Here is a 12,348-nt window from a genome sequence, read left to right on the forward strand (position 1 = left end):
GTGAGAGAGAAAGAAAGAAGGAAAGAAAGAGAGAGAAAAAGAAGGAAGGAAAGAGAGAGAAAAAGAGAGAGGAAGGAAGGAAGGAAAGGAAGGAAGGAAGGAAGGAAGGAAGGAAGGAAGGAAGGAAGGAAAGAAGGAAAGAAAGAAGGAAGGAAGGAAAGAAAGAAAGGAAAGAAAGAAAGAAGGAAAGAAAAGAAAAGAAAAGAGAAGAAAAAAGAAAAGAAAAGAAAGATTGGGAGAGGAATCTACCCACAAGGCTTTTGTCTCTTGTCACAAGTTTTCAAGTCAGGTCTGAAGAGTGGCAGTGCTACTACTTTTGGAAGACGTGCCTCAGATGAATGGAAGGTACATGGATTTTACATCTGTGTGAGGAGCTAGGGAAGAAGTGTAGTCACACCAGGCCTAGAAGCCAGTCGGGGATTCATCTATCAGATGGGATAGATAACTAATATTATTACATCCCTTGATCACCTTTTATTTGCCAGTGTCTTGTGATCTTCTAAAACCCCTCAGGGGTTTGCTTCATTTTACAGAAATGGAAGTTTGGGTAAATCCAGGGATTTGTTCAGAGTTTCACAGGAAACTAGCACGGTGTGACAGAGCAAAGGTTTCAGTCTACAGGGTTTTTTTTTTTTTTAATGTTTATTGATTTTTGAAAGAGAGACACACACACACAGAGCACAAGAGGGGGATGAGCAGAGAGAGAGGGAGACAGAATACAAAGCAGTCTCCAGGCTCTGAGCTGTCAGCACAGAGCCTGACCTGGGGCTTGAACTCACGAACTGCAAGATCATGACCTGAGCTGAAGTCAGATGCTTAACTGACTGAGCTACTCAGGCGCCCTTCAGTCCACATGTTCTTATCCAAAACTCCATTTGTCATTGACTCCACCCCAGACAGAACACTCAAGAGTGTTTTCTCTTCAATTAGAGGTACTCTTTGGTGTATTTTCTTTTATAAGAATATGCTGGGCGATATACAAGATGTAAGTTAGAGAAAGAAAAGTTCACAGTTTCATTGGGATATGGGATAACTATCATGGCAGGTGTGTTTAATCCATCCCAGGCCCTAGATTTCTGAACTATAGCTCAGTAGCCCCAAACCAAGATCCACTTGTATTTTTTACTTATTTGAGGAGTTTTAACACGTGGGCTAGAAATGATGATGGGGGTATTTAAGAAAACTGAAATGTAGGCCAACCAAATGAAACATTCAGTTTCATTCATAATAGGAAGGCTGTCTTTTGCCAAAGGAGGTCAAGGCCCTTCCTGTTCATCTTTAATGTAAGTCACGGTATTTGTTTTACCATTTATGTGTGTAAATTGTACATTGTTATTTTGACGCTAGAGCTAAGTGTTAAGGGGAAAACGGAATTCAGGAGTGGCTGGTGGTTAAGAGATGCATTAAATCTGGACCAGAATCCAGAATCCTCTGTAGCTCCTTGGTCCCTGAATAGCAGGGACATTATACATGTGGGGGAATAAGTATGTTCAGAGAGCCCCCATCGACTTTGAATCTTTGTATAGCTCTGTGCAAGGCGTCTCCTCAGTAAAATAGCTAATGACTGTGCTTTTTAAAACTCCTAGCTGTCTGCCCAGTTGTTACAACACCTTCTGGCTCTGTGGGCAGCTTGTGTTCCAGACATTCCCAGGTGCTCTGTGGGTACCTTGGTGAGTACACTTGTCTGCTTTATACCTCATTTGACGTAGTGATATCAAGTCCATCTTTAGCGTGTGTCTCCCGTGGGGAACTTGTCAGAGGCAGCATAGAATTCTGAAGTGCAGCTTTGTAGCTGCATAGTCGCCAAGGTGCCCCAAATTGTCAGTCACAGTTTATGTGAGAAAAAGTTATGAATAGCTTTGTGGTAAATGATGACTTGATTGTTGTATGTGAAAGAATGGATTGTGGGTATATGACATATGTGTCCCAGGGGTGACATAGTGATCTGAAATACGGGTCTGCAGACCCACCCATGCAGGATGCTCTCTGAGGGGTTGAACAGCATGGCCAAGATATCAAGTGCCCTTTGTTTGTTACCATTTATGCATCTATGTTCTTATGCCTGGCATACAGTAGTTGCTCAATTAATGTTTCTTGTACTCAACTGAAGGGGAAGAAGGAGCTTTTCCTCTTCATAGGGAAGCCTATGGGAGAATTGCCATTACCTTCATAGTGTCATTTCTGGGTTGCATGAGAATGGATTGTCATGGGTCAGGCCATTGGCTGACTGGACGTGGGAGCTGGCCACCCAGCCCTGACCCTCAGCACAAGTGCACACCCCTCAGAGCCAGCGCCTCGTGCCAGGCCGAGGGGCACTGAAGCCAGAGGTCTCAGTGCTTTCTGATTTGAAACATTAATCAATTCGGTCAGCCTTTATTGAGTGCCTACTGTATGCTGAACAGGGAGACCACAGCAAAGAATAGGACTTAGATGATCTTGAGATATTCAAGAACTCAGGGGTTTGAAGTTGTCCCTGGTCCATGTTGAGGAAGAAATGACTTGAACTCGCAATCCTGGCATTGGTTTACATGCATGTTTGAGACCCCAAGAAGGTTTGGATTATATTGAAGCTAACTGTGGGCAGAGGTCCCAGACAGGGACAAACAGTATGTTTTTATTACCCTGGTAGATATCTGATTCGCTGATGTCTTACTCTGCAACTTACCATGCCTACCTAACCTTGCTTCTTAGGAATCAAGGACTGAAGGATTAAAGTAGTTTAATTACAATGGTCTAAGCTGGGTTTCCTCACAAAGAACTGATTCTACTGAGAACGTACATTCATTGTCATGAACGGAAGTGGCTAAGAGCTGTCATGTGAAAAGAGTGAAAAGTTTAATCCCTGCTTTTACATTTCCCTTTTGTGAAACAGATTATATTTTGTTTTCAATCCATAGTTCGTGTTTTATTTCACTATCTAAACCAAGGAGTTAATTATCTGGTGTTTTTCCCACTAGCTTTTTGGAAACGGAAAGGGAAGATGGAATGAGAGAAGGAAAACATTTGTTGAATCCCTCCTATGTCCCTGGCACTTAAGACCCATCTTCCTGAACCCCCCCACCCCCACCCCATGGCGGTGGGTAGGGGGCAGCCGGGATGATGACCCCCATGTGTCAGGAGACCATGGTTTGGAGACGGAAATCCCTTGTCCTCGGTCCCAGCACGCACTAGTGCGTGGCAAATCCAGAGCCTGAATTCAGGTCTGGCCCCCGTGCCCTCCATGGGACCACAGACATCCCAAACTTTCTCGCTTCTTTCTTTTTCACTTTCCCTTTGGAATCCTGTCCCTTTAATTTTTTTTTTTTTTAATCATTTTCTTAGTGACTACTTTGGATTAATTTCCTTTTCATCTTTTCTTCCCCTAGTAAACAAGTTGAGAGGCCCACTCTGCTTCCTTGTGTGGTTTTTCCTCTCAGACACTCCTCACTTGGGGTTATTTTCGGTCATTCATTTGCTGCAAGCCTCCTTCTTTCTTTGGTGAAAGAAAAAAAAAAACACTGGAAATCCACCCTGCTCTTCAGTGAGTCTGGGAAAACCAGGAATGTCTCCAAGGGCATGGAAAGGAGAGATCGAGCACCAGCTCCGGGTCGATTCCCATACGGAGGGAGGCTCTTCCACCCCACCCGGCCTCCAGGCCTGTGGAACAACCGTGGGGACCCCTTTCAGACCCTCCATAGAGGACGGCGGAGCAGTGGGCTCTGCTTTTTTTTTTTTGTCTCTGTTCTTAGAAATAGTAATTGAGTAAAAATGTAAGTGAGCGGATGCCAGGGGGCAAGTGTCCAGGGTCAGGGTGAATTTCTCCATGCTGAGTGTGATTCTGAGCCCTCGTTAAGTGGAGGCCGGCCTGTGCCAAGCAGCTCCAGGGCCATCCCTGTCACCTTGTGTGAACCGCCTCTCCATTCCAAGGAGATGTTGGGAGCGGCTGGAGGGAGCCGGCCTGTGGCGCCTCTTGCTGTTCTCACCCTCGAACCTGGGTGTAGTTGATAACTCCGTGTTCTGACACCCACGATTGCACTGGCAGCGCCGACGCTTCATCAGCTTGAAATAAAATCCTCTGGAGGACGAAATGGTCCTTGCTCCTCACGGCCCATGTGGCTGCTGAATCACTTTTCTCTTTTTAAATTCCTCGCCCCCCAAAATCTTGGTGGAGATCAGGTTAGCCTGCCTGAAGCTTTTCCTAAGCCGATAGAAAAACCCAGAAGACACGCAACTGAAGCAGGCTCTCTGTGAATACATGGATTGAAAGTGGCGAAGCAGCTTCAGGTGGTTTTTGGTTTTGCTTTAATTTTTGGTTGTTTCGTTTTTGTTTTGTTTTCGGGAATTTACTGAGTGAGAGGCTTTTAAGTAGCTCCGTTAAGGTTTAAAGGCGGTGGTTCTCAAAGCGTGGCCTGTGTTTGTGTCTCCTGAGGTGTCAGAGAAAGCAGATTCCCTGGCCCCGTGTCAGACCTGCCCAGTGAGTGCCCGTGGGGGCGGGCAGAGCAGACACGGGTGCACATTTAGCCAGGCACCAAGGGCTGTTCTCACCTCACTAGCGCTGCGGATGCTCTGCTTATTCAGGTCTTGGCACTCACAGCCCTTCGGCGTGGAAGGACTCAGACCCCGTAGGGCCTCTGTTTGATCAGTTGGTGCTGCAGATGTGGGACCCTTGACCCGCCGCACAGCAGAATCGTGGGCTTGTTTCCATCCTCGCACACGGATGCCGAGGCAGGGCTGTTGTCAGTAGTGTAACACATTTCCCTCGCTCCCTCTTCACCACGGAGGGGGCACTGAGTGTGTGAGGAACTAAATTAGACACATGGGATAATGGATGCCTCGTTTGGAAGTTATGCATGGGGGGTGAATTTTTCCACTCAAGTGCCTTCAACTGGGCGACTGTGAGTGGGAGGAGCATTTTGAAAACTCCTATATTATGTGCAAGTGACATCTATAGTGTAGAAGTCAATGTATAATGTTTAATTTCCTGAGGTTGTGTTTGGTCAAAGCACTGCCGACCTCTTCGTGGCCCGAATTCTGTTCTCAGACATTCCATGGGGTAAGGATCTAGCCGACAATGGAATGTAAACTCTACTCCCTCAGCCAAATTCAGCTTTGAGTAACAGCAGTTTGCTCTTTCCAAATGCTGTTTTTCCTCAACCAGAGGTATTAGAACAGGTGCAAATCTGATCGGCTATTGAAAAGAAAAGTTAGTGAGAAGATAGTTTGTATTTGTGCAGTTCTAGACCTCCTGGTGTTCTGATGTTATTTTGGAACCGGGAGTATTTTGAATCCAGCCCCACATTATGGATATCCTGTAACTACGGTAGGATGTTTGACTATCAAACTATTTAGAGAAATGTCCAGTTCTGTGTGGCCTGTATCACTAACCATTCCACGCTTTTGAAGTATGAAAAGAATGACTCATAGTATTAATACTACTTCCCCCAAAGCCTTTAATTAAAAGATCTCTACGTTAATTACAAATACAGGTACAGTTTTAAGGTAAATGTCACATGCATGCAGAGATTGTGGGAAGACACAGGTAAAAACAGGACATTCTTAGAATACATTAGTTCATTCCACAGTATTTCCTGAGTGTCTGCCGTGGGTCAGGCACCGATCTAGGTATATAGATACTATCAGTGAATAAAACAGCAAGAAAAGCTTTTCCTTAGAAAAGTCTCCATTTTCGAGGAAGACACATAATTAATTTAGAAAGTTAAATAAGAATGGCACAATTTGAAAATGTTGGAAGGGAAAACGTGGAACAGGGCTGGGGATGGAGAAGGGAGTTGGAATTTCAGCTCGGCAGGGAAGGGTTCATGAAGAGGGTAGCATTTAAGCCGAAGTCACCTGCTTAAGGGTGCAAAGAGGACAGCCAGTGCCGCTCTGGTCATGTTCAAGGATTATCGAAAGTGTCCTAGGAGAGGAGATTAGAGAGATGGTGTCAGACAGGTCACGTAGCGCCCGGGAGGCCCTCATAAAGCCCGTGGCTTTTCCTCTGAGTAAAAGAGGGAGGAGGGTGGTTTTAGTCAGGGTTGTCCTGGTGGCTGTTAAGTTGAGAATAGTCCACAGAGCGACTGACGTAGGAGCGTGAAGTCCAGAGAGGAGGTCTGCGTAATTCATCTCAATGGCATCTGGCGGCTGCATTTCCACGTGAAACTGCACTATACCCAGAATTTCAAGGAAATTCTTTGAAAATTCTTTCTTTAAAAATAATCTGATAGGCAGGCTACCATGAGTTCTGTATGCAACATGTGGTCTGGTTTTAATGTTTTAAATGAATATTCCCGAGTTATCATCAACTCACCTGCCCTTCCTTTCTGGGAAGAAGCGATCTGTGTTTTCGGAGAACCTCTCAGGTCTCCCATCTGTGCTGACAAGTGTGGAAGGGCAGAATTAGAGTTCATGCTTCCTGTGATGCCTCTTCACATGCGTCTTTGACTCAGTGGCCAGGGACTCGGGGCACGGAACTCATTGGTGATGAAGTATTGGCCCGAAGGAATGACAAACTACCTTTCCCTGTGTAAACGAGAAAGTCGGGCTTAGAAGCATATTTGGATCTGTCCAGATGTGCCTCGCGCTTTTGCCTAAACTTTGAAATGAGGTCATAAGCCAGGGAATTTGCAAAACTATGTCTCTTATTCGTCGAAAAGCATTTCTGCTGGGCCAGAGTTTGCTTTCTAACTTCTAAGTTTTGAACAGTAAGACTGGAGTGTCGATCTTATTCCTTCATCCATCTGTACGAGAACGATCTATGGAGTCTGCCGTGGGCCAGGTGTTATGCGAGGCCAGCCAACAGATGGAGGAATGCACGTGGGGCCTGTCCTCAGGAAGCCTGGAACTGACTGAGGAAGTCAGGCAGACCAAGCCAACCCAACAAAACCAAGTAGATTTTGGTTGATTCTAAGGGGCCTGATGGGTCACAAGGATTGCTTAGCTTGTCCTGGAAAGGTGACAGATTTCTTCCTGCAGGAGGTGATGTCTGCTGCTTGAGAGACAGCCTTTGAAATTGCCGTTTGGCAGTCCTCAAGCAGCAATAGGAAGCTGTGTATGCTTTCTGGAAGGAAAGGTTTGCCGTTTTGTGTTATTTCTTCCTCTCTGAGTTTGCATGACCACCGTCTTAATGCATCACAGAATAGCGGAGCACGTGGTATGGTCTTTGAAAAAATTGATGTATTCCTTAAGGAGACCCACTTGGAAATACTGAGCCTGGGGGCTAAGATTTTTATATCCAGTATTTCTTATCCAAAGGTGATACATTCAGAAGACATCATTTGCTGTTGCGTATAAAAGCCATTATACTGTGATGTGCTGTGGTATAATGGGACTCTGTGGAATACGGCATTATTTTAGAGGCTCAAGGTCACTATCTAGAGCTTTCTTCTTCCTCTCAATGGCATACCCCCAAAATTGATCTCTCGCTCATATTCTAAGGATTTGTGGGTTGACTGTGACTCTGCTCGATGACATCTTCCTTCTGGGACCGTTTAAGGGAGCAGCCTCTCAACCTGGGCATGGTGACATCCTGGCTGGACCAGGAGATGTGGCCATTTTCCCCTGCCCATGTCCCTTTGGCCACACCTGATTTCTATAGCACAGGAAGGGAGAACAAAGGTGGGGGCCTGGGGGGCCGTGGGCCCAGGGGAGAGGGCAGACATTTGGAACAAATGATACCATTTACCACAGTGTAGGTGGAGGAGTTGGGGAAAGAAGAAAGATTTCATTCATGTTAAAAACTGTCTGTATCGTGTATGTGACATGATTGGATTCACAGTCTTGCTTTCTCTGTGGATTTATGGGGACTTTTATCATGGATATTTACTGAGTAATTAGTAGGTTGACTTTATAAGACAGACATAAATGTCATTCTCCACTTTTATCGGGTGTAAACAGCACAGTCAGTAGTATGGGGTTTATGAGGGAAGCCCTGATGTGTTATGTGACGTTTATGTATGTCCGAAAATCCCTAACACTCGAGCTTACCTCCCAGACCTGTCGTGACATCCCGTAGCCTCAGGGTTTCAGACTGCCACCGCGGTCCTGACATGCCCAGCAGTATCTGATAGACGTTGTCCTCTCTAAGACCCGGGCTACGTTCCAGGAGAGGATAAGTCACAAGATGTGTAACTGTTTGCTGGAGGGAGCATGAGTTTTCTATTTCTTTCCTCTCGCGTGAGTCCCATGCCAGTTTAACAATTTAAACGTCACGTGCCGCGTGGTTCCCTAGAATCCTGTCCAACCTGAACCTTGGTCTCCTGACAGTGACCTAGCAGGTAGGCTGCTTAGACTCCTGCTCCTTCCCGCTTGTTCAGTGAGCAAGTGGAGAGTGACCCCGCTGGCACGGGGAGTCCCTCATGTGGCTCTCTACACAGGGACGGCCGCCCATCCCTGCTCACCACCCCTGAGCGAGCTCGGTGGCCTGATCCCGTGAGCTCACAATCACCTCCACGTCCTCTCCCTCGTAGCGGCAGATGACGAGCTTTTCCAGCCTGCCCTCGAGGTCAGTGGTGGGAAAGAGCACAAAAAATGACAGCATTGTTTTGCGCGCGGCTGGACATCTGTGTCGCTGAATCGGGCCGCTGTGTGCGCGGTGCAGCTGCCGGGGCTGTTTTGCCGAATGTGAACTTTGTCCGCTGACGCGAGTCAAAATTGGGCTTGGATCCTCTGAAATCGAAATGGTCAGGCCACGTTTTTCTAATATTCAGTTGGATCGTACCTTTGCTCTGCAGGGGAGCTGACTCGTGTGCGTTTGCGCCGGCAGCAGGGCTCGCGTCTCTGGGTTCCTGGTCAGTGGGGCTTGTTTTTGCCAGACTGCTGCTCACCTCGTCCACCGGCCACGGGCGGGAGGGGGGCTTCTCTGGCACTGTGGCCACGGGGCTTCGGCGCTTGTTGACTTGAGTGTGAGTGTGCGGGAGAGGGCAGTCTTTGCAGAAGGGAGTCAGGGGGGCACCAAGGACAGCTAGCCTACAAGTTCGCTGATGCAGTGGCAGGGACTTGGCCATGGACTTCAGATAGCGCCGTGCTCAGACCTTTCACTGGAAGCATTGATTGTCGCTGTCCGTGGGCTCTAGCTCCGAGGTTCTTGGCGTCGCTGTGTACTGAGTCACCTGGGGGCCGCTTAACATGCCGGGGGGCCACCTCGGAAGTTCTGACTTGGTGCGTGGGGGTGGGGCAGGAACTGGAATCTTCAGTTTTCCAAAGAACCACAGGTGTTTCTAATGTTCAGCTAGAGTGCAGAACCTCTGTTTTGGGGCTTTCCATAGCTTTTGTTAAAGCTATGATTTTCTGTCTGAGTGAATTTCTGCATGAAGAAAAGGCATATATTTTGAGTAGGCGTATTGGTAGAGGGAGAGGGCAGATTCTGTCTTTAGTAACAATAAGGTGAAAAATAATGGTAACACTGGCCATCAGTTCTCGAATAGCTACATTACGCACCATGCTAATCTCCATATTGGCCTTATTAGATAAACACAATTATCCTTCTCCATTTGATAGGTAAGGAAACCGAGGCTTAGAGGCATCATGGAATTTCCCAACAGTCACTCAGCTAATGAGTGACAGAGCCAGCACTTGAACTTGGTCTATCTGATTCCAAAGCTCATGCTATCAGTCAGGCCCCTGAGATGACACACTTACATATAAAATTTTGGATGAAGGGATGAGATGTCAGAAAAGGAGCATTCACTGAGAATAATATGTGTCTATGTTATTCAGAAATTGTTCTTTTCTGAAAAAAAGAAAAAACCGATATGTTTGGATGTCTTTCTTCTTTTCCCTTAAATACAGTCTTTCACTCCTAAAAACCTAGGAAAGCTCAAGGCAGGCAGCTGAACCCCAGGGCTTGAACATGGAAGTGGGAATTAGGTGGTGACTTCTGAGTTGGGCTCGTCTGTGTTCTGTGTTCCCCATTTGAGGAACGGAAAGGGTTTCTTCTGACGTGAACTCCCACGGAGTGTGGTGCCTCCGTGGAGTTCCACTCTTCACACCGTGGAATCACTGGAGTGTGTCATACAAAGTCTGGGCTTTTCTCATTTTGTTCCTTGGTTAGAACAAACCTCTTTGTGGCTATCGGCGTTGTTTTTCTGCAGGCTGGGAAATCTGAGTACTTACGTACACTACTGCGTTTAGCCTTCCATGCCTGTTAAAAGTCCAGAATGGTACCAGACTAAGGCCCTAGACATCCAGTCACCTGTTCTTGGCAGTCCTATCTGTCCCCACACGTATGAAAGGGTGTTGTAGGCTGAGGCACCCAGTAAATAGTTGTTAAATGAGGGAGTGAAATTATTTTGCAAATATGGGCCATGGTTGAAATAGCGCCTTGCGTGTTGCGAAGGTTTGCTTGGGAGATGAGAAAGGGCTTCGTTAAGTGGTAAGCTTCCAGTGTCTGCCTGGGGCCGCATAGTCTGGTAGCCAGCTCCTAATTGCCTACCTGGGAGACCTTTCTGTACACAAAGCATGGCAACATTAATAGGCGTAAAAACATCAGCAGCCTCTGCTTATCTCCCTTGGCCTTGATGAAAGGATCCAGACGCTTCAGCTGGCAGTAGCATTTTTCATATTCTAAGTTAGAAAAAGTGCAGAGTCCCCAGGACACAGCACGTCAGGGCAGAGCAGCTGCCAGCCAGCCCGTGTGAAAGAGGAGAAGCCCCACCTCGGTGCAGTCTTGCCGTGATAGTCCTCCAAGGGCACCTGGATTGCGCCCTGGTCCCTCTGCGAGTTCTAACTGCTGTCACTGGAGTTATAAAGGGACAGCGAGGCCTGTGTTCTTGGGTCTTTAGCCAGACAGCACGAGTCTTTTTAGGGCTCTTCTTGTCTCAATCTGATTTCTGCTTGAAACTTTAACACATGCACGCTGCCGGGAATGACTTTTAAACTGCTCTCCGGGTAGCGTATTTAGGGGACGGATTAGCACTGCAGCCTTTAAGCGGTGCCTTTTTTTCTTTCTCCTTTCTTTTTTTTTTTTTTTTTTTCCTTTTTTTTATTGCTAAATATCCAACAGGCTGAACGGAGGAAATTCAAGTCTAACCCTGGAGGGACCCCTGTTTAGTCATCTGTCTAGACAGACGGGTTCGTATAATGGGCCTCTCTGTTTCTTTTGCTTTGTTGTAACAGACGGTGGTCCCTTCCTTTAAACTTGTGAAGATGTCAGCCTTTGGTTTTTTGATCCTAACCTATGGTTGATAAAGCCAAGAAAGTGACTCATACATGAGCCAAAGATGACTCTTGAGTGTGACACTTAGTCTGTGATACAATAGAAAGAAAATACAGGCTTTGCATAAAAGAGACCCGGATAAAATCCTAACTGTGTAATACTGGGCAAGTCAGCTACCTTCTCTGAGCCTCATCTTTCTTTTCTCTAAATGGAGAACTAATTTTTAAAAATCTCCTTCTTAATGGTACTTCAAAAAAAGAAAATCATACCTAAAAATAACTTGCACAGGGTAGGGGCTAAATAGACCATCTTCATTCATGCATCCCTTCATTCATTTCAGGGTCATCAGTGAAATCGTCACTTTCTAGCTTTTGTATCCGGAGAACTATCAGGAAACCATAAATTCCAGCCCATGTTTTTAATACCCAATTTCCATACATTGAGAAAGGCAAGAAGCATTTTTTAAAAAGTCAATGAAAAGAATTTTAAAAAGTGCTAGCAACTTTTGTAAGAGGAAATAATATCAGAGACATTGTTTAAAAATTGATGGAAGTAAATAAGGCAGGGTGACATTCTTTGTCTTCCCTGGAAGGGGTGAAGCGCTCAAAACTTGCCTGAAATGACTATGTGTGTCGGTACCTATTTCTCCCACCAAGTGGGTACATCTGCCTTCCTTGTTGTGTCTCTTTCATCCCTTCCTGGCTTGTTCCTGGAAAGACTGAGGTGGAAAATTTTGTTTTATACAGTTTAATTCGGTAAATATTTACTGAGCATATATTGCTTCCAGGGCTCGGTGCCTGAAACACACAGGTGGATAAAAAGTGAGATGTGTAAGGATGGGTCCCTCCTGGGGCGCCTGGGTGGCTTAGTCGGTTGAGCGTCCGACTGTCGCTTAGGTCATGATCTCGCGGTTCGTGGGTTCGAGCCCCGCGTCGGGCTCTGTGCTGACTGCCAGCTCAGAGCCTGGAGCCTGTTTCAGAGGCTGTATCTCTCTCTCTCTCTCTGACCCTCCCCTGCTCACGCTGTCTCTGTCTCTCTCTCCTAGAAATAAATAAAAATATTTAAAAAAAAAAAGGATGGGTCCCTCCTGCAAGAGGCAGTGCACGGGGCCCAGAGGAAAACGCGGGGGTCACATAAGCCGGGTACAGTCGAGGTGGCACTCTTTCTAGTTCCCTGCGTTGAGTTGGGCATGTTTCCTCTTTAAACCTCAGTTTCTC

At 46.4% G+C, this 12,348-nt stretch overlaps 1 protein-coding gene across 2 annotated transcripts in view; it reads left to right on the top strand.

Moving 5' to 3' along the window:
• The window catches only part of TGFB2 (transforming growth factor beta 2), an 84,624-nt gene that overhangs the window by 15,664 nt on the left and 56,612 nt on the right, over positions 1–12,348 (top strand). Inside the window, exon 2 of one of the 2 annotated variants that reach the window (XM_039219299.1) lies at positions 1,587–1,670. The exons of the other annotated variant lie outside the window; for it this stretch is intronic. Coding sequence (XP_039075230.1) covers positions 1,587–1,670 — 84 coding nt within the window. The remainder of the gene's footprint in view (positions 1–1,586; positions 1,671–12,348) is intronic. 2 annotated transcript variants of the gene reach the window in all.

This window comes from Hyaena hyaena, unplaced genomic scaffold (assembly GCF_003009895.1).
Source record: "Hyaena hyaena isolate Hyena2069 unplaced genomic scaffold, ASM300989v1 scaffold_805, whole genome shotgun sequence".
NCBI lineage: Eukaryota > Metazoa > Chordata > Mammalia > Carnivora > Hyaenidae > Hyaena > Hyaena hyaena.